The sequence below is a fragment of the Plectropomus leopardus genome, chromosome 2, assembly GCF_026936395.1.
Source record: "Plectropomus leopardus strain MGB_pleo_1.0 chromosome 2, ASM2693639v1, whole genome shotgun sequence".
Classification (NCBI taxonomy): domain Eukaryota; kingdom Metazoa; phylum Chordata; class Actinopteri; order Perciformes; family Serranidae; genus Plectropomus; species Plectropomus leopardus.
Window position 1 is genome coordinate 16,125,755 of NC_142177.1, and position 21,104 is coordinate 16,146,858.

General features: G+C 41.8%; 1 protein-coding gene across 7 annotated transcripts in view; it reads right to left on the reverse strand.

Moving 5' to 3' along the window:
• Window positions 1-21,104, reverse strand: part of magi1b (membrane associated guanylate kinase, WW and PDZ domain containing 1b) — a 170,755-nt gene that overhangs the window by 36,082 nt on the left and 113,569 nt on the right. For 6 of the 7 annotated variants that reach the window (XM_042502614.2, XM_088086511.1, XM_088086517.1 and 3 more), the window contains 8 exons: window positions 18,421-18,646; window positions 16,629-16,711; window positions 15,635-15,670; window positions 10,454-10,511; window positions 9,277-9,410; window positions 7,425-7,544; window positions 4,948-5,133; window positions 4,140-4,799 (listed from right to left, as the gene is read on the reverse strand). In XM_042502614.2, coding sequence (XP_042358548.2) covers window positions 4,140-4,799; window positions 4,948-5,133; window positions 7,425-7,544; window positions 9,277-9,410; window positions 10,454-10,511; window positions 15,635-15,670; window positions 16,629-16,711; window positions 18,421-18,646 — 1,503 coding nt within the window. The remainder of the gene's footprint in view (window positions 1-4,139; window positions 4,800-4,947; window positions 5,134-7,424; window positions 7,545-9,276; window positions 9,411-10,453; window positions 10,512-15,634; window positions 15,671-16,628; window positions 16,712-18,420; window positions 18,647-21,104) is intronic. The other variant, XM_088086521.1, reaches the window with a different exon arrangement.

Here is a 21,104-nt window from a genome sequence, read left to right on the forward strand (position 1 = left end):
TTCCCCATCTTCATGTGGGCGAGCGGGTGTAAATCCACATCCTGACAGTGGGGGAATGGAAACGGGGGATGGAGGTTTGGAGGAGGGGAATATCTCCACCAATTAACACTGTACCGAGCTCGTTCTGCCTCAAATCCATAATTGTATGCATGGCTGTTCGTGCCGAGACTCAAAGAGAGTATGTGGATGTGTACGCACTTGCATGAGTGGTGTTTGCTCAGGGAAGAAGAGATTCTTGATAGATGGAAGGAGAGGGAGTAAAAGAGAGCAGAGGAGAGAAAAAGATGTATGTGTATGATAAGCAAAGCTGACATCAGGACCCCAATTAGAGACCACTGTGCCTCTCTGCTACCGGTGGTGGAGTAAGCTAGAGCGAGGAAGCACTGAGGAGAGTAAGAGCAGGAGAGTAATTAAGGCACTGTATCTACAACCTTGGCTTATGTTCTTCTGAGTGCGACTGTGTGTGTGTATATGTCAGTCATGTGAATGGTGCAGTATTGATGAGGCACTGACGTGAAGAAAAAAGGTGTGATCTAAACAGATTCATCACACAACATGGAGAAATACGAAGGACAGAAAATGTGTGGGAATTCAGTGGGTGGGAGAAATACAAACACACGGGGTGAACACGTCCATAAGGCTTTGATGGTGCAAGGGTAGCCTTGGTATCTGATCTTTTTCATTAGCAATATTCCCAGAAGACTAGAATAACCTGGGGACCTCATGTGATTAACAAACATTGCAGAGGTTGTCTATGATCTAAATCCTATGCGAATCTGCCGTGCCCTTAATGTGTCAAGTCAAAATTTCTCTGAAAATTACCTACCCTATTTTTCCTAACACAGAGGTCATGTGACAATATTAGTACACTGCAAATTGGCATCTCTGTGATTTGGGGCTTCTTGTTTTCTCCGCGCCTCTTTCCCAGTCGACAATTGGAGAATGTGATGGTAATATTTATAAATGAAAGTTTTTAAAGCATTTTGGGTGCAGGAGGTTCATCTTGCCACACATCATGGGGAGCCATATGCAGAGAGAGCAAACTCAAATTTACCAGAAGAGCGAATTCTTGATAAAAATGCATGAAGTGACAATGTGTTACAGAGCCCATTCTTTTTTTAAACCCACATTAAGAAAAAAAAGTGGAAGATTAACACTCATACAAATTACACATACAGATGACTGTCGATCACATCCCGGGGACATTGTCAGCAAATTCAAGGAAAGCACTTCTGCTAAAAAATTAATTTACAGGACATTTAATAATACTTGTCCTGTGCAAATCAGCATTACCATATTATTATTGGCACACAGAGCCTTCATGTCATCATATTGGAGGGATAAAAGTCAGAAGTAAAAAATGATGCTATGGAAATGTGCTGCACGAAACACAGACGTGGGGGAGTAATATCTAAATCAAATGAGGTCCCCTGGTAATACTAGTCCTGCGCAAAAAGGGCTGAATATAACACTAAAACAATGAGTAGATCAAACAATTAGCAAAAAAAAGTCTATTGTTAAAAAAAAAAAAATATTATCAGCAATTTTGATGTTAATTATTTATTATTATAGTTAATTGTTTAAACCATTTATCAAGCAGAAGTACCACTCATTCTCTGGTCGTAGATAGATGAACATTGGTTAAATAGAACAAAACATTTGAAGACGTCTCCTTCACTCTGAAAAAATGTGACCCCATTTTTTTCCTGATATTTTGTAGACAAGACAATTGATCGATTTATAGAAAAAGAAACAGATGAATCAATAACAGAAAATAGTTGCAGCCCTAAATGACTATCATTTTGGTTGTTAATTTCTAAAACAAGCATCCATGTCCTGATGCTAGATAGGGCGTGTATTATTTAAAAAATGTTCAAGAAGTGTGATGGAGAATTTGGTACTTTTCTACAAAAGCCTTTTGTTCTTTTAACAAAAGAAGCCAAATAAATGGTGTGGAAACACAAGCAGCTGTACAAGCCTAAATCAAATAGAGTTTAAAATAGCAAAAGTATTTATATCTAAGGTGCCTGATCAAAAAACTAGTCAAAAACATTTGAATCTGACCGAGGCTTCAATGCTAGGTTTAAAGACTTGACAGCTTTTAATATGTAAAGTGCTATTTACATATTTTCAGTTTTTACCCAACAATATGTAGGTGTGACACCCAGCTCTGCCGCTGGATAAATAAAAAAAAGAATTCAATACAATGTGCTCATCCAATTTGTAATTGCGCTTACTAATTACTGCCTGTGTTGTGATGTTGGAGCCATTAGGCTCTTCGTCTGATAGGATCTCTGTTAAATATACAGTAGGCAGCATTTCATACTTAAATGTTCAAATGGGAGAAGTGCAGTGAGCACAATCTGGTTCTATCATTAATCTGCATGAAGCAGCGGACATACAGGTCCTGTTTTGCGACAATATATATTAAATTTGCTTTCATATTTGTTTCCTGTGTTCTTTGCCTACTGGCATCCCTTGCACCACACATAAAAGCCATTTAGTGATGCTGGTTCAATTAAAATGCGCCATATGCATTATCATCACTCATAACTTTGTCTTTCAGCTCAGTGCCATTCCTTCGATCACAGTCATATCTTTCTTTCTGTGGCCATCAAAGTCAGTCACCACATTCACACAAGCCAAGCTAAACTGCCTTCTGTTTCACTGACAGCCCATAAAGGACCCTGCCCATGATGAGGCTGTATCACTTTATGTGCTTGTGTACACTAGCACGATGAAGAAATGCTACTCATTAGCAAAAAGCCAGTGAGAGGAGGCGGGGTGGAACGGTTGGGTCTGCATGCGTATGGAGTGTGGGTGTGCGTCGAGAAGAGAGACAAAGAGAGAGTGTGACAACATGGAGAAAGAGACGAAGATACAAATTGAGACGGAGTCACACACGTGGAGAGAAAGATGAGGACTCAATGCGAAACTACACTGTGACTTGGCCGCCATTCATCTGACCAATTTCCCTCGACAGTTCTGAGCACTTAACCCTACAGAGGAGATAAACTGCACATGTGCACAATGACACAAAAAAACCTTTTAGTTACTTGAATTAATAAGCCCCAAAGCAAGCTATGGACAGTCTGACAGAGAAAATAGTCCAATTACTTGTATCACACAGCGCATTTAGAGCTCTGGAGGTCTGCAAGTCTGAGGGGGATTGGAGGGAAAATACCAAAATTCAGTCATTTCAGTTTTATTCCCCATTCACAGTTTCTTTGTTTCCATTCGGTGCTTCTGTGTGGCAGTGATTTTCAATCAGAAACCGCAACAAAAGCTGGGTGGTGCACATTGAATAGAAGCATGCAGGTGTTTTCTCAGCACTGGCACTGACCAACGAACACTGAAAAATGTATGTTAGCAAGCAGAATGACTTCAGCTCATACCAAGCCAGATAGCCAGGTGGGCGGATAAAAGGCGCGCCAGCACAATTTCAGTGGCATCTTTAGAGCGACTCGCTCTAACATGGGAATACACTAAAAGCCTAAAATAAACTAGACGTGTTTGTCAACCAACACACAAACCAACAGACAAAAACAGAGACGAGTGAATAAGAACCTGGGCAGAGACGGAGAGTGCTCAGACTCTGTGACCTGAAACACCAACCAAACCCAACTCTCCTGTGTTTACCCTTCTTATCATGTCTCCTTCATCTCCCCATTTAACTTTCCCTTCCTTCTGCCTCCGTTCCATTTCAAGACAGCTATAATGTTCTGACTGTCAATGCAATTCAGTGTAAACACCTCACTCTGTCTTCCCCCTTCTCTGTGGCTCTTTTTCTCCTTCAGTATCGTCCCTCCATCTTTGCCTCCTTTGCAATCTCCTCTCTGCTTCTAACCACTATTTACATGAATAAATAAATGTGTGTCAATAAAGGAGCTCTCTGTGAGCCGGGACAGCCTGAAAGGCAGAAGCCTATTATTTTTTTGTCAACAGCATCAAGCAGATTCATAGGAAAGGCTTGTTTTGTTTTGCAATACTTCAACATATGGGCACATAAATCAGAAACCGCCGTATGACTTGACACCTGTTCCCTCCATCTTCCTCACCTCCATCTGCTATAATCAGTTATAATACTCATGACGGGTTCACTGGGACAATATAAGCATGCTGGATCAGCCCCCACTCACCTCTCTGCACCAGCATGGTGACCTCACTGCCTTTAGGACACTTGCTGAGCAGGTCGACCACCTGGTTGTGAGACATACTCTGCACGTTTCTCTTGTTGACCTCCACGATGATGTCTCCCTCCTTGAGGCCGCGGCAGCGTGGGTAATCAACAATCTGCTTCACTCTCTGTCCTCCGCCTCCGGGACTGTCGGCGATGGTGAAGCCAAAGCCCTTGTCTCCTTTTTCCATGTGTACAGTGATGAGCTCTGGTTGTGTTGCGATGGATGAGGCCAGGGTGACCACGTCGCTGGGGTAACCGTGCTGGGAAGAGGTATCAGAGGCCACCTCTGCCGAGGGGCTGTGGGCTCGGGGGAGGCCGTTGAGAGGTGCCCCTCCGTTGGTCGAGCCGTTGTTGTTGTTCTGACTCCCGTGGCTGGATGGCGAGTCGTAGCTGTTGGAGGCCTCTTGGCCATTGACTATGATGGGCTCTTTGTTGTCGAGAATCGCCACTGAGGTAACCAGGCTAGTGTTGGGGTCATCGGGGTCAAAAGGCAGCGGGTAACCACGGCACAGCTCCAAATTGACCATGGAGCCGATGGGGATGGACTGGAAGATCTTCACAACTTGGGCATGGGTGTAGCCGAGCACGCATGTGTCGTTGACGCTCACAATAACATCACCTTAGAGTTTGAGAAGAGGGAGAAGTTTTATTTTGCAAGTAAAGTATTCATCTGTCGAACCTTCCTTACTAATAAACAATCAGCAATCAGAAAACCTAACAAAAGCAATATTCAAAACTGTTGGCCTTGATAAATTTAGTGCACCTACCTGTCTCCATTTTGCCATCGAGGGCAGCGGGTCCATCCAGGACAAGGCTCTTGATCTGCAGGAACTCGTCTGGTTCGTCCCCTCCCACAACAGTGAAACCGAACCCTCGGCGACTCTTTTTCAGCTTGGTGTTGATGAAAGTCCCCTTCAGCTCGGATCGGTTTCGAGTAAAGAAAGGCTTCCCTCCTGAACATACAATCATAGACAATTAAATTTAGATTTTTTTGATACACCGACAGAACAGCATGACTTAAGTAAGCAGCTTTGGGTTCAGTTTGCTCTTCACCAAAAATGCTAAAAGTGTTGTCGGTCTGTCGATATAAATTGAATCTGGGCTTCAGTGAAATGCTTTTTGCTCACTGGCAAAAAAAGACACAAAACTACACTTAATGAAGTGATCAGTGCATCCACATAAAATTTTACCTTTTTGCCAAAATTGGCACGTGTATGCTAGAGAATGGCTAGAGACTGCAGTTTTTGATCACCCAGTGGGTGTGTTCTGGTCTGATGACACAACATCAATCAAAACAGGCTGATCATGATAAATAGATTCATCAGGTTAAAAATGAATCAGAAAGACAGGTGAGGTTGCAAGTGGTAGAAAATGGGGCAAATCTCTAATGTAAAAACCAAATCAATGCAAACTGCCCTCCTGGCGCCACCTCAATCCAAATATGATTTTGCAGCTTCTTTGCTGTTTCGTGTGCAGTGCTTTGTTTGCTTTCAATGACGGTTTTGCAATAAAAGATTTAACAGAGAGACACCAGCTTTTTAAGCAATGAAATCAAATGCCATTGATATCCTCAATGCATGAAGGTCACATGACAAAAGCATTTGTAGAAAGCGTTCTGCCTCGGTGAGCGGCTCTTGCAAACAAGATATCTCTATCACTCAACACTGGCTGTGAGGGTTTAATTAACACAGAGATATCCACAAAACACATTTCACAGTGGTCTTAACTCATGAGAACAATCTAAACCCAATTACTCAGCCATCCTCTTTCTTCTTGCTTTCTCTACCTCATTATCTGACATTAAGGATAGAATGAAGACAGATATGAGATGGAATCAGTCTAAATCAAAAACTTGAATGAGGTTTTCATCCATCGTTGTCACTGTCGAGAATGAGAGGCCCGAGGAACAACGAGCTTGGCTCTAACCTTCTATCAACAGACATCATGTAAGCCACATACTACAGAAAATGACTTCACACCAATGAGTGCGGAGATGTTGGCAGAGACGAGGGGAAGAATGAAAGCGAACAAGGAGAGAGAGAAGGAGATTGTGCGCTTTAAAGAGAAGGGATCACAGAGGAATGTGTACTTAGTGACCAGCAGCACCACATTAGGTTATGCTTGTGCTACAGTTTATGCATTCAATGAAAAATGCATTACCCTTGGAGTCAGCTAGTGTCCTTGTGTTTGTGTTTTTTTTTTTTTTTTTCCTGCGGCGTGTGTGTCTGTGTGTGCAGCGCCTTTGAATAGCATTTTTCAGAACAGGAGAGATGTAACAAAACTGTGAACATAGATGGCAGCTTTATCCACAAGGGATCCGCAGATGTAAGAACAGACCAGGAAGCAGGAGGAACATGAAAGCCTGGAGTTGGATAAAGAGATATGAAATGACGCCTTTCTCTGGAGGAATGTCAAGGTTTAGGACGGTGCAGAGTAGCGGAGAGACAGAGAGTGAGATAGAAGACAGAAAGACGGACATAAACAACAATAGAACCAAAGCTGAGCGGCGGGAGACAAAACAATAGCCAGCGAGATGGCGAATGTGAGCTAGCTATAACATGAAGAGATTGATGAGGCAAAAAGGAAAAGACATCCCACAGAGCAGCAAGGGAGAGTAAGAGGGAGAGACAGGGTGAGGCAGTTAATTCTCAGCAATGGCTGTGCTAATTAGACAAGCTGCTAGTGGGAGGCTGGTATAAAAGGAGCTGGCAACCAGGAGAAGCAAACACACAGTAACGGCGAGACACTGTGTCTGTAGGTGTGTGTATAGCTAAATGGTGGGTGAAATCAGGCCATTATTTGATCTGGGAAATGGGACGACATAACAGAGGTTTTGTGAGAGGCAACATGTGGCTGCAGTAAACACACAGGGAGGATATAGAATAAAACTGTACTTGGCAGAGTCATATTCAGTTTGTCGATTAAGAAAATGCAAACACAGCCTGGGGGCGCTTTATTTGAAAAATGTATTCTCCTGTACATACCAGCTGAGTAGAATTTAATTTTACTTACTAAGAATATATGATGAGGTGTATACGAAGAGCAGATTTAGTGTCAATTCCTAACTGGTCCTCCATCATTAAAACTCAAAAGCAGCCTGAGGCACAGGCTGAGGAAAACAAACTACATTGCAAGAGCTGAATTTGGTTTAACTCATAATAGGTCGCTCTGGGTAACACAGCTTAGAAACAGAAAAGTAATGAGTAATCCTGTTCTTATGAGGTCTATAGAGACGGGAACTTACGTTTTTGTCCCATCGCGTTGGGCACCGGAGGTCCTGTCCCAGGCTCCCTGTAGGTCTCCTGGTGGTTGGCAGCATAGCTGGCCAGGGGGGCCCCTGCCAACGCCGAGTCCTCGATCCATTCTGCAACAGCAAGAGGCACATGTTCTCTAGATGGGGTCTAGACAGGTGCACAGCTGCCCTACTTGAGGAAGAAACTGGGGCTGAGGGCTCTGGGACAACATGGCCTACTGTGTTTTGGAAAAAAAGCAACTTTGCTCACAGTGATGTCAAAGAAACAAACAGCTAAAAAATATATTTGGAAAAAGTCAACAGCAATGTCTCTTTCCAGAAATCACACCCAGGTTACACAAGATAATCCACAGACCTTGTTGTGAGCAGTTTCACGTGGGAACTATTTTCTTTCCAACAAACTATCACCACGCAGGGAGAACCGCGCATCTACTCTTCGACGAGAGGCTTGTGCTCCTGACAGCGCAAGATGTAAACATTACTGGTGTCCTCCTTAGCTGAGCTGTAATGTTTATGAGCTCAGTAGTGCTAAGTGAGTTAGCAGTAGATGCACCTTTCCCTCTACTCGATGATCCAGTTGGCGGGTGTTGTTTTGTAGAGAGAAAATAGTTCCTACATGAAACTGCTCACAACATGGTCTGTGGATTACCTTGAGTAACCAGGTCATCATTTCTGGAAAGAGACATTGCTGTTGAGTTTTTCAAATGTGTTTTTTGGCACTTAAAGCACCACAAGCTGAGTGCCATCTAGGTCCATTATACTGGAAAAAAGGTAGACATCTCTACAGCTTATATTTTGAACACTCGAAAACTCTAAAGCTAAAACACTCCACACTGATAAATAACACTACAGGAGGGAAGAGGAAAAATGTGTATTTGTAGTTTGGAATGACTTGTCCTTTAAAACCTACATTACAGTTGGATAACAAGCAAACTCAGGTTATCCACAGAGCAGAAAATTCTTGAAGCGTTTCACACTGTTTCACGTCACCCTTTTTAATGAAAACGGACGTGTGTGAAAATAGAGCAGCCCATTTCCTCATAACGACTACCAACTTTGATTAATCACCTTGTTACGGCATCACGGCACTGATTAGACTACAACCTTCATTAATATTCTTGATAGTGAGATAAGATCAATGCAGAAGTGAAAAGAATAGATAAAAACCCAGCTTGAAGGTATTGAGCGTTTTTTTAAGAGAGATTGAGCTTTCAGACGGAGGAAAAATCAGCAGGTAATGGAGTGGAATTGCATGATTTCTGCTGACTGAGAAAAGGGTGCAGTGCGATAGGAGGGTTCCCATGTGGGCTGGCCTGCATTTACAATTAATCTCTCTGCGGGGCATCCTGTGAATGCATAAGGTTTAAGATGGGGCGCAGGAGCAAGCTAAGGTTCCCAATTAGTTATGTTTTGGCAGCTGTGCGAGCTAAATCATCACTGTTATAACTGGTCGCACTTAGTGCTTTATTAAGTGACACAAATTAGGGAAGAAGCTCTCTTTAGCGGGCAGATCGTTTTCAGTTGAAGACAAACTTACCTGTCATCACCCAAGAAGAAAAAAAGCTCACAAGTTATTAACACAAACAAGTCGGGAAGCAACACAGAAAACAGAAATTAACTTCAAAAAGGCTGCGTGGTACAGCCAGAAATAATAGTTATGCCTTTATGGAAGGGTACTTAGCAAATCATAAGGCAGTAGCAACATCAAGTTATATCATAGCAATACTTGCTATATAGACACAGTCTCTCACACAAACATCCAGAGACGTATGCAGACATCTCAGTCACACACATGAATAGAAAGAAAGGAAATGACGCCCTTGATGGGGGCTTGTGAACGAACCTCGGATGTAGCGCTCACCTTCGGGTGGCTGCTGGCTTTGGGGCTGAGGCTGCTGAGGCTGCTGCTGTTCCAGCTGCCTGCGCCTCTTAGCCTCCAACACTGGGTTCTCATACTGGGTCTTCCTGTTGATATGACTTTGGAGGGACGAGCAGATGGAGGTTGAGGAATAAGAAGTGAAGGATGGGAGGAATGAATAATAGGAGCAGAAAATAAGAACAGAAAACAGGATGTAGGACAGGAGGTAAATATCAGCAGGAAAGCAGAGTGCAGCAGAGAGGGAAAACAGACAGAAGAGAGGATAAGGTAACAGAAGTGAGAGATAGGGTCAACAGAGGGAGGGGGACACATGGCGATAAGCTTTGATTAATACACAGTGGCACAATACGCATGCATCCATCCATACTCACACCTCTCTCTGACACACGCATGACACAATCACGCCCACAAATCACATCAAATAAATCCCACTTTGATGATGGCTTAATTCACAGGAGCTACAAACATGTTTCACATCAAACACCAACTGTGGGAGGTTTTCTCCCTAACCTACCAGCACCGAGAAATTACACCTGAAAGCACCACATTGTTGAGCAAATTAAGGAAACGGTGAATAATGTATATTAGGAAAAAAAAAACTAAATATTGCAGAGACAAAGAGGGGGGTAAAAATTGAAATGCCACAGCCTTGAGCCCCCAGGTGTTGCTTTGAACAACATCAAAAACGCATGAAACATATTCGTATTAATGCATCTCATCTTGTGTGTGCCCCTGGGCACACACAAGATGAGATGCGCACATACGCACATATACGCACCCACACACCCACACACACACACACACACACACACACACACACACACATTCGCCGCATGTTTTCCCAAATGATAATGACACAAACAAAATGGCCTACATTTTCTAGAATACAAAAGATCAAAATAGCTGCAGCAAAATCAAGCTGTGACATCTTGAAGCTGAACTGTACATACATTAGAGCTGTTCCTATTTACAGTGAGGTCAATAGTTTCTTTTATTTGAATGAAAATGTGTGACAGCATTTCTTTTTATGTGCAAGGGAAAATGCAATGCCATTGCTTCTTTCTTGTCTGTGTGTAAGCCTGTGCCTTTGCATAAGAGTGATCTTGTGTGGTGTTGGGTGCCTTTACTGTACGTCACTTACTCAACATAGTAGACCCCATACACTGGATCATCTATTTTCTCCCATCCTGGTGGAAGTTCTAAAAAATACAGAGAGGGAGAGAGAAAAGTGAGTGATACAGACGAAACAAGGAAAACTTGAGACTGTTAAGTTGCCGGGGGCCATGTATTGAGCCATTAGAGGCAAGGCCAGTAGAGACCTTTTGCCTCTCCATTGTGTCTGCCTGTCAGTCAGTCTCCAGGGCTGAAGTGTCTCAACAGCTTCACAGGCTGTCTACACCCCCTTGTCCCCTCACTCTGCTGACATTTCCACACATCAGATAAGAACAGAGCAAGACCCCCTTGGGCAAAGATGGTTGGATGAATGGAGGGATGGATAGATGAAAGGAGGTGGGGGAAAGGAGTAGTGAATAGGTCAGAGAGAGGACGGGAAGAAAAAGCAAAGAAGGAAACACAGGTGAAAATAAGAAGGAGGGGAAAAAAGAGTGTAGGAATATTCCAGGCTTTGAAACCATTGCACATAAACACACACAAAACATGCTTTATTTGAAAAGAGTCTTTTGCTCATACCAATGACAAACAGTCCACAGATGATAACAAAGGCAGGACACCCGCCAAATGCGGGCAAATTGTTGGCAGTGGCAGGTAAAATCAACAGGCTGTCTGCTTCTTTCGGTTAAACGCACAACTAAAAAGATATGTTTTAAAAAGTCATACTCATAATTGCTATATAAAAGTAACGCTATTAGCTGCAAAACCTTCGTTTTGATTGACAGTCAAAGTTTTCTGTTCTACTTAATAACCATCAATAAAAAGATGCATGAAAACATAAACACACGCCCAATTTTTATTGTTTCAATTTCACCACTTCACATATCACTTTCGCCTGACAATACAGCTCAATGCGTAACATGTGTTTGTCAAGAAAGACTGCATTTAGAGCAGAAATGTTTGTGATTGGAGCAGGGGGAAATTAGCATTATAAACACTGCAGCTTTCCATATTTTTGCAAGTGGGCAGATGTGTTCATATGCTGTATGTGCATGCATGCACAGTAACCTTCCTTCCCCAAAAAACAGAGCTTCCCCAAGGAGCCACACTGTAATTCGAACACTGGAAATCACAATGCATGTGATGTTTTTTTGTGTAAATACATCAAACACTGAATGACATAATTCTGACATTAAATGATGTCCAAATGATGTTATTTCATCATTTAGAACATAGATTTCAAATGAGGTGGATAAAATGTCTGAGGGGCGAAAAAAAAAGAAACAACTTAAAAAAAGTTTATTTGAGATCCTGAACAAAGCAGCTTATTTCTGATTATTGATGCCTATTTAGTGAAAAGACACATGTCCTTGACTAAACACAATGGTAGTGTGACTGTTGTCTCCCAGCTTAAGTGTGTCCTCACATAACTCATTGTGAACTTTGACTTGTCTGAAAACCTGCTTCATTTGAGGAGGTGGTATTGAAAGCGCTTGCCTCCTCACAGAGATGCTAGCAAGCATGTGCAGACACTTCTACACTTTTACAGAAAGTGAAAGTAAGATTCATCTTAATCAGTGCTGATTAGGCAAATATATGAATATGACTGGGCCCCACTTCAACAGTGCGTAATTGCCCGATGGTGCAATCTCTGTATTTCTACAGTTGTTGCCAGAGAAAGTGATGCCGTTATCTCCAACAGAGCCATTTGATTACAGCAGCATTGATTATTGGCTGGCCTCCACATAGATAATGTCAGAGGCTTCTAATTGGCTACAAACACAGATTGTCCAATAATCCTCTCCTGTGATGTATCAGTTTTACATATCATTACCCTGAGCCAATTAAGCCTCACCCTGTGTGCAAGTAGATGGCAATTACAATCATCCAACTTGGAGAGCCTCCCTCTGCTTTCTAATGAGGAGGGTCCTTGGTTGGAGTGGAGTCAGCAGCAGATGCAAAGAGATATAAGCCAGATGGGAATGTTTAAATCGTATGTACATGACACACACGACCACAGACTACAGTTTGTCAGACCAGGTGTCAACGACTTGTAAGCAAAGCTGATTTAGAGGAACCACAGAAAAATCTGCAACCAGAGTCGTCAATTTGATGCTTGCAAGCATCTCAAGTTGCTGTGATTCCATATTTTCTACATCTGCTAAACGCGGCCAACACAACAAGCACATGAAGCTGAAAAGGACTGCAAGGTTACAGCGTTAGCGTTATTGTACAGGCTGAACCCACAAAGCGGGCATGGTGAATTATCATTCAGATTTTTGAACTGGAACGTTAAATGGAATGCAGTCCCGCATCGCCTCGCGCAAAATTTTAATCACCCACTTGATTTCACACTGCACTAGTTCCGCTCCTGGAGGAGCACCTGTGTTTGTGAGCATGTGTGTGGTGAGAGTGTGTGTGTGTGTGTGTGTGTGTGTGTGTGTGTGTGTGTGTGTGTGTGTGTGTGTATGAGAGAGAGAGAGCAGAGACGACATTTGGTGCTGCAACCATCTTAACAATACTGCAAACATTTCAGTGAGTGAAAACGCAAATGAGAAAGACAAAGAAAAAGAAATCTGTCACTCATTAAGCTGCGTTTTCCTCTCACACTATGCCCTCTTCCCACATCCCACCTTGCAGAACATATTGTGAATTCAAGGAGGAGTCAAGCATGATGAATTACATGTTTAACTATTTGCATCTCATTCTCTTGACACATTGATGTGATTGATTTCTCTTGAGTAAGCATGTACGACAGAGTCACTTTGTGTGTTTGTGTGTGTCATGCATTCATAAAATGCTTGAGTGTGCTGCTCCTCCTCAGAGAGCTGAAGTTAATTGCGTTCTTTTGCCCACCTGTATTGGATCATGGTGATCAATAATTATTGAACATGCTCATCCAGTCGAGGGCTGTCTTCTGGACTTGTCTGATCTGATGATTACAACATGGCAGCTGTTTGAGATGTTTAACAATGCGAGGCACTAACAAGACTACTGCTCCGTAGACGGCCAGTTCACCTTTACACTGCAATGTTTTTGTCATGTTCTGTCTTTGTCCTGTTTTTGTTGTTGTTTACTGAAAACAGCTGCCCGATGCTGCTGGAAAATACAAGCTTGAAAGAGGGTGAAAGTAGTGTGATGTTTTTCTTTACAGACATGAAGTCATCTGACTCAATGTTAATATAAAAATATATTGATTTACTCAACTTTAGCAGATGATGAAAAACTATCCTTGATTCCAATACTTAAATAAATTTCTGAGTAAGTCTCTGACCCTGGGGCTGATGAAAACCTTTCAAATCTCATTTTGCAAAACTCAAACAGGTTACAAATCAAGCTAAAAGATGTTTCATTCTTTCACTTTCAACTGGAGCGCCCCCTGAAGTTGGATTTCTGACTCAGTTAGTCGGCAGAACCTTGCCAGCGCTGACCTCAACAGCCAATCAGGCAGCTCCATGCATCAGCAGTAATGAAAGCTGTGGTAATATACTGTTTATTAGCACTTGTGTCTTATTTGTGTGTCATTAAAGCAGTCGTAACAGTCCTATCCAACTTCTATCTGTGGACATGCTGCAACGATGTATGAATGTGAATCTGTTGTTATCAACCCGTATTGCGAGCAATATCTTGGTTTTCTCACTTATACTGGAAACAAATTTGCAAATCCTAGGATAGCAAAAGAATGGCCCGCCCCACTCTCCTTATGAATGTCTAGTACTTATTGCCTTTGTTGGTTTGATTGGTTAGTTTGGCAAGTGGAGTAAGACTGATTAGTGTTGAGGTAAGAATAACAGGATAATCTAATTAGAATCAGAAATACTTCATTGATCCCTAACGGGGAAACTGTGATTCGATACACTTGCTCTGATGCCAAGCATAGAGAATTTTAAAAAGTAGAAATAAGTACCGGCACAAAGGATGTAAAAATGTAAAGCAAATATGAGTGACAGATTTCTTGCTCTTCATCTACACTAATAATAAAAACAATCGGTACTAAGGTACTATGTGAATATTTAAAAATGATGACTATGTATAATGTGTAAAGTGTGCAAAAATATAAATATAAAACAGACAGACAGTAGTAATAAGAAATAATTACCATTAATATGTGAATAATAAAAATTATAATATGTGTATAATGTGCTGAGAGTGTAAGGCGTGTAAAAATAAAAAACTATGTGACTCAACAACAACTACAATACAATCTATAAAAGTTAAAAATACATAAAATGCGTATATGATCAGGGGCAGAGTAAGGCGGGCTATTCCTCCGCTATCCTAGGAAACACTGAAACCCTGTGTGACATGATTCCCAGCTCCGACCTTCAACTATCAAGGTAAATGAAACACAGCATAAGATCCCATGTTAGTGCAGCTGAGGGGGAGGATCTTTGCCTCACTATATGTACTATATCTGTATGTATCTTTTTTTATTTAACTGTATGTCACTGTACTTTTAGGTCATGTCAAAACATGCTGGTCATAAAGGGCTATTCTAATCATTAATCACATAGCTCCCCTGATGGAATAACATCATTCATTACCCTTGCATATCGGTGCAGGGTCACAGTCTCCAGACACCATTTATCCTGCACAAGTGGTCGCGCTGCTGTGTCTGATTGGCTAGTTAGTGCACTGATGGGCCTCAAGAAAAAAGGGCCCTGTTGCCGTCTGGCTCAGACAGACACCCATTAGGAAATCATCATTACAACAATCTTCCTCGGATCAGCCCTCGCCTCTTATGTATGAAATGACGTTTTGCCGGTGTGCGAGCGTGTCTAGTTTTCTGGCAGCATGTGGGTAAGTTGACAGTTGTGTTTGTGGCCGGTTTTCAGATTGGGCGCAGCGTGTGTTTGTTAACAATCAAAGGTGCATACTGAGAACAGGCTAGGTAAAGGTCAAATCCCTGTCAGTGTGGTATAATGTGTCATTTCTAGATGATTAGAGTCATTGTCAAAGGCATCTCTTACCGACTGTCAAATGTTCCTGTGTGAGCCACTGGTGGCGGTTGTTATGCATGTCATTATGTAGATGTGCACTATTAACTGTTGTGACTCATTTCCTAAATTTAGCTTATACTTTTTGGATTGGAACAATGAGTTGAATGTGTGCAAAATCAAGATGACAGCGGTGGATGAATGGTGAGTATAAGGGTTACAGTGCAGTATTTGTGTAACAGAAAGGTAGTGTAAAAGATGAGAGGGAAACCTACCTAGGTCATTGTCCAGCTCCTCTGTGTGTACCCCTTCTGCTCAGCGGGATGGACGTGGCAGCACAGGATTGTTGTTAGAGGGAAAGAGAAGGGGAGCAGAGAGAAGAAAAGGTGCACATCTGTGAGTCAGTCATCTACATCTGAGAGTTAATCAACACCAGAGCCTCAGTCTCGTCTGACAAGAATCACAAGGCATGTTTTCCCTAATAACTGGATCTCTGTGCGTGGTTTGAGGCAGCAGAGTTGGGGAAGATTTTAACCTAAATACTCTTGTCACATTTAATTTTGCGAGGGCGCCTTACAAAAGGGAAACAAATGACTGTAAGACTCACACAACCTCCTGAGCAAAATGGAATGCATTTCTCTCTTGTGTTTGCATTTGTGGTTAAAAATCTGTGTTAAACATCTGTGAGCAGGCGCGACGCCTCAGTGTAGGTCAGGGAGGGCATTATTTATCTGCGCTACATGATGCGAATGATGCAGTGAATTCCTTGAAGCTGTGGGGCATCTCGCTCTGACAAACAGCTGAAAGAAAGAGCATGGCAGAGCAGTGCCACCCAATGGCTGCTCACCATTTTACGTGACCCAACACTGACACCCAAAGGCTGCTGGGGGAATCGCCATTCTTGTATAAACGTCTGAGGTTTTCACATCAACACAGCGTTGTGAAAAAGGTTTGTAAAAAAAGAAGGTATCTAATGTTTTCTACACCATGTTTTTAGTCATAACAAGCAGGGAAACTAGAATCTACACAAAGTGACAGTTAAGTTTGATCTAACAACAGTTACTTTTATTTGACTTATGAACAGGTGGCTGTTTGTAACTGTCAGTTCCTGATGTGAGAAACACATATCTTTACACTGACAAACAAAACTTAAAAAAAAAAAAAGAAAACGGGAAAGCCAAGGAATACCATGTTGTCTTGTACATATCTAGAGGATTTTACATGGACACACAAAATCTTGAAGTTAATTATGCTTAAATATGAACGTACCATCATCTTCACATTCTTCCAGGGGTTTTTGAGGCTTGTCCAGGCACCGAGGGTCTATCCAGGAGGTGGTCTTTGTATTGTGGCTAAACAGAAAATAAACAAAAAAAAAATTGCAATGACCTGGCAGTGAAAGAATGTGAAAAATATTTATCCCCTCACATCTGGTATATTGCAAGAGAGATTTCTAAGATATTGTCAGGATGTTAAGATTGTAGTGGACACTGTTTGATGATTTATCATTAACTGAAAGGCATGACTGAAAGGCCAAATAAAACTTGTCAAGAGGTGTTCGGGTCAGAGGCTGAGGCTGATTTGTTAATAATATTAAGAAAAGTTCACAGGGATGAAAGTCAGTGCCTTTACTATGATTTTGTTTACAAGAAAAATGCCCAAAGAGAGTACAAAGAATATAAGGTATGAGAGGAAAGGCTCTTCCACAACTGACTTCTATAACAGACTGCCACTCTTAGATGGACAGAAGCTGCACAGAACAAAAGTGTTTTACAAATCACTAAACCTTGACTATCCTTTAAAATATGAATGAATACCAGAATCTCACAAGGTCACTTACTACAGACTCACCACCACTGTACTCAGTACAGTATTAGGATCTAGATCACTGTATGCAGTTTACTTGTGATAAATTTCTCCCAAACGTTCAATCATGCAGACTTAATTGTCCCAAATGATTCAAATATAGTGGCTGCATTTGTGTAGCATACTGAGAAAATTAATTTCTTCTTGGTTTATACTCCATTTTGGTGTTTGTGGTGTAAGACTTTTATGTTTTTTACGGTTTCACTTTCTAAAGCTTTCGATAAGTGTCCACAACATGTATATCATATTCAGTAGAAATCCTTGAGAACTGCAACTACAAACTAAACCATTAATAGTATGAATAAATTGTGTTTCTTTTTATACTTAATGTCTGATTATTAATTGGAACTTGGAAAATTTGTGTGCAGACTGTGTAACATTTTTTTAAATTAAAAATTGAATTTAATAATATATTAGGCCATATATACTGATATATACAGAATGTACATATGCATGCAGGGAAAAAAATGTAAAATGACAGCTCTTTGGAACTTTAGGGACATTTTAATTGGAGTTACACAATTTCTAAAGCCCCCGGACACACAAAGTCTATTCCTAAAATGTTTAGGAGCATTTCCTGCATGGCGTCATGTGTAAATGGGACCAGGAACCAATATTCAGGGAAATCAGTTGCACCAATCTCCAACCTCAAGACCTGAAAACATTTCAGGGAAAAGGCCGGTAAGGCTGCATTGTGAATGAATGCAGCAACATTACAGAGATGAGCATATAAAGGGTTGTGTCCATCTGGCGAAAGACAAAACTCAGCTCATGAAAAATGAGTAATTCTGATTTAAATGGATCACCAAAAAAAAGAATATTAAATCATTTAATTACAGGAACTTTGGCATTGGACAAAAACATCTCCTCACTTGCCATGTTACTGAAAATGAAGAGACGCCACACATAAGTAAATCCAGCCTTGCCCTATTTTCTTCTTCTTTTGTTGAGTTTTATGGAGGTTGGCATCCATAAGCGTTGCATTACCACCATCTGCTAGACTGTCCCTTGCCCCATCTATTACGGCATTGCCATGGCATGTGTGAAAAGGCGTAAGATGGATGCCTGAAAGGTTATACGAGTAATTTACGGGGAACTGTAAGTGACAAAGGCTTAGTTCCAGGTACAGCAGCATCCACCAAGAAGTAAAAACTGGCAAACTGCCTTGTGAGTGTAAATGCCCTGAGTTACTTACTCTATAAAGTAGACCTCTCCGTTCTCGGTGTAGGCCATCTCCCAGTTGTCAGGCAGAGGTCCCAGCGGATCCTCCGCGGGAGGATGGCTCAGGTGAGAGTGTGTCTGCTGAGTGCTCTCCGTGGTGGCCGATGGTGAGGGGGTTCTCTCAACGTAGGGCGGGTCACTCTGGCGGGGGGGGAAGGGGCGCACTGAGTGATGAATCTCGTCAAATTCACTTGAATCTCCTGAAGGATTTAAGGCAAACACATGGTGGAGATAAGAACATTCTGGTTATATGGAGCTGAAAAAACGTTCAGAAACCAGCAGAAGCTGTGGAAACAATGTCATTATCAAAACATTATCAACCAAAAATGGCATTTGATTACTTCAATTGCTTCCATTGCTTTAATACCCCCTTGGATAAGATTAGCTTATTTTTAAGAAGCATGACAGGTTTCAGCCAACATAGCAGACGATCGATGTCATATATGAAGATAAACATGTTAAAGAATAAGTGAAAAATGAAAAAGAAAAGGAGTCAAAAGTTACAGTTTTGCTGTTATTGTATTTTCTAAAATGTACTACATTAATTAAAAATCTCTTTTAGCTGTGCAGTCCAAATACTGCCAAGATGAGTTTGTAAAAAGCCTCATCTCGCCACTACAAAGCCTCTGTCCAAAGCTCTCACATTTAGTTTTTGTCTAAAATCACACTTACACTGCCTGTTACAGCTACAAAGACATTAACTTCAGCTAAAGACTGCTGAGTGGGCAGTTCACACCTAAAACCATGGCCTCCTAGTGAAGTGTTATCACCTAGTTTCCTGTTATCTCATTTTCACACTAACACTTGAGTGGCACCCTCACAGCACGCGCAATCACAGACGGCAAATAAACAACTTTTGGTCCCACCTTCCAAAAACACATGGCAGAAACAGCTTTAGGCCTGAGTCAACCTCCTCACAATGCCTACTGACCTACTAACACACAAGAGGAGGTATCAAAAAATGAGTATCATTATTCAAAAATCATCACAAACAGAGCCCCTTTTACAAAGCAGCACCAATGTCGGCATCGTGCTTCCGAACACTTTGAATTCATCAAATAAAATCGAATTCACAAACACAAATGACCGAGCAAGCACTGATGATTTCATTGAAAAATCACTTACTAAATACATGGAGGCTGCTCAGTCATTCACTCTCTGCTGCTTGCAGCCAGATGGCACTATTTTACATTTGTGGACGCATAGATACAGGCAGATGTAGTCAAACCCAGAGACCACTTACTCACCAATCAAAGACGCTCTTGTATTCGGCAGCCCCTGACCACACCAAAACAATCTCTCTGCCACTCTCTCTCCACCTTCTTTGTGCTCTTCCTTCTACTACTTTATTTTCTGGGCTTATCCTCTTTCACAAAATACATTCCTCTGCTGCTTCTCTTCCTCTCTCTGTCCAATCCTCTTCAGACTTGCCCACTTTGCCCCTTTCACAGCCACTCCCTCTTTCTATTTCATGTCGTGCTACCTCCACTTCCCTCCCCTCCCACTTTGTCCATCGCAACTTCAGATTCTGTTTTTCTCCTATACCAAACAGAGCTGCGGAAAGCAGGGTCGCATTCTGGTGTTATACTCCAAAATAAACACAATGCAGCATGATCTCAGACTGCTGTTGGAGGCGGCTTTGCAAGCAATCGCCTGTGTATTCACTGACTTCAGGTGTGTTTGTTTTACACCAGCTAGACGAGCATGTGAGTCATGATGTAATGAGGAGTTAACACAAAACTACAGCTAGAGAAATACAATAAACCAACAACAAGTGGCCTGCAGTTGAGCTGGTCACATGACAGTTGTTGACTAGTTGCAGGTAAAATTATGAAAGGGAGGAAAAAACTGTGCAGAGAAGAGAAGCTAGCTAGTCTGTACAGAGAGCGTTAACCAATGCCAAATGTGGCACTTCAGATTGGCTGTTGCCTGTGTGAAGATGCCAAATTTAATTTAGTTTGAAGTATACTACCAGCCCGAGGCCTGTCCCGGCCGAGTATTTTGTATCCAAATAAATGAAAATTGTGCCAAAATCCATCGCAGATGGACTGCTGTTTACACCTGGCTTCAGAATGTGTTTCAAATGTGCCTTGAGTTTGCTGCTTGTTATTGGATTTCACCTCCGTGCTCACCGTGTGAAGCTGCATTACAACAAAAATGCACGTCTGTCCTAAGCCAAAAAGCCAGAGAAAAGGACTGCACAGGCTGTTTCAGAGCCCAGTTTGAGTACAGACTTCAAATCAACTGTTTTGGGGAGGTTTAGCATTCACATTGCATTTTATTACTGCATGATCAGAGTGATCAATTTTCAGCGTCACATCTTGTAATATGTTTTGTGTGTGGCGGGTTGCTTTTATGGTTCTAATTCACTTATCGAACATCTTGCTTGAAGTTGATGTCAAAAACCCATAAAGGCATATTCCAGCTATTTAGTACTACATCTGCATGAAGCTGGAGGCTCTGAGAGGGATCGATTTGTAAACAGGTTGCAAAGGCCAGTGGGCTTTTTGTTCTATCAGCAGGGTCATATTTTCACTTTACATCATGCAGAAAAACATGCCTGGTCATCACTTTGAAGGCTTTATTCTGGCAATCTCAAAATTTCTAAACTTTGCTCTTGTTGTGGTCCTTGTGACACAAATATAAGCTAAAACCTGT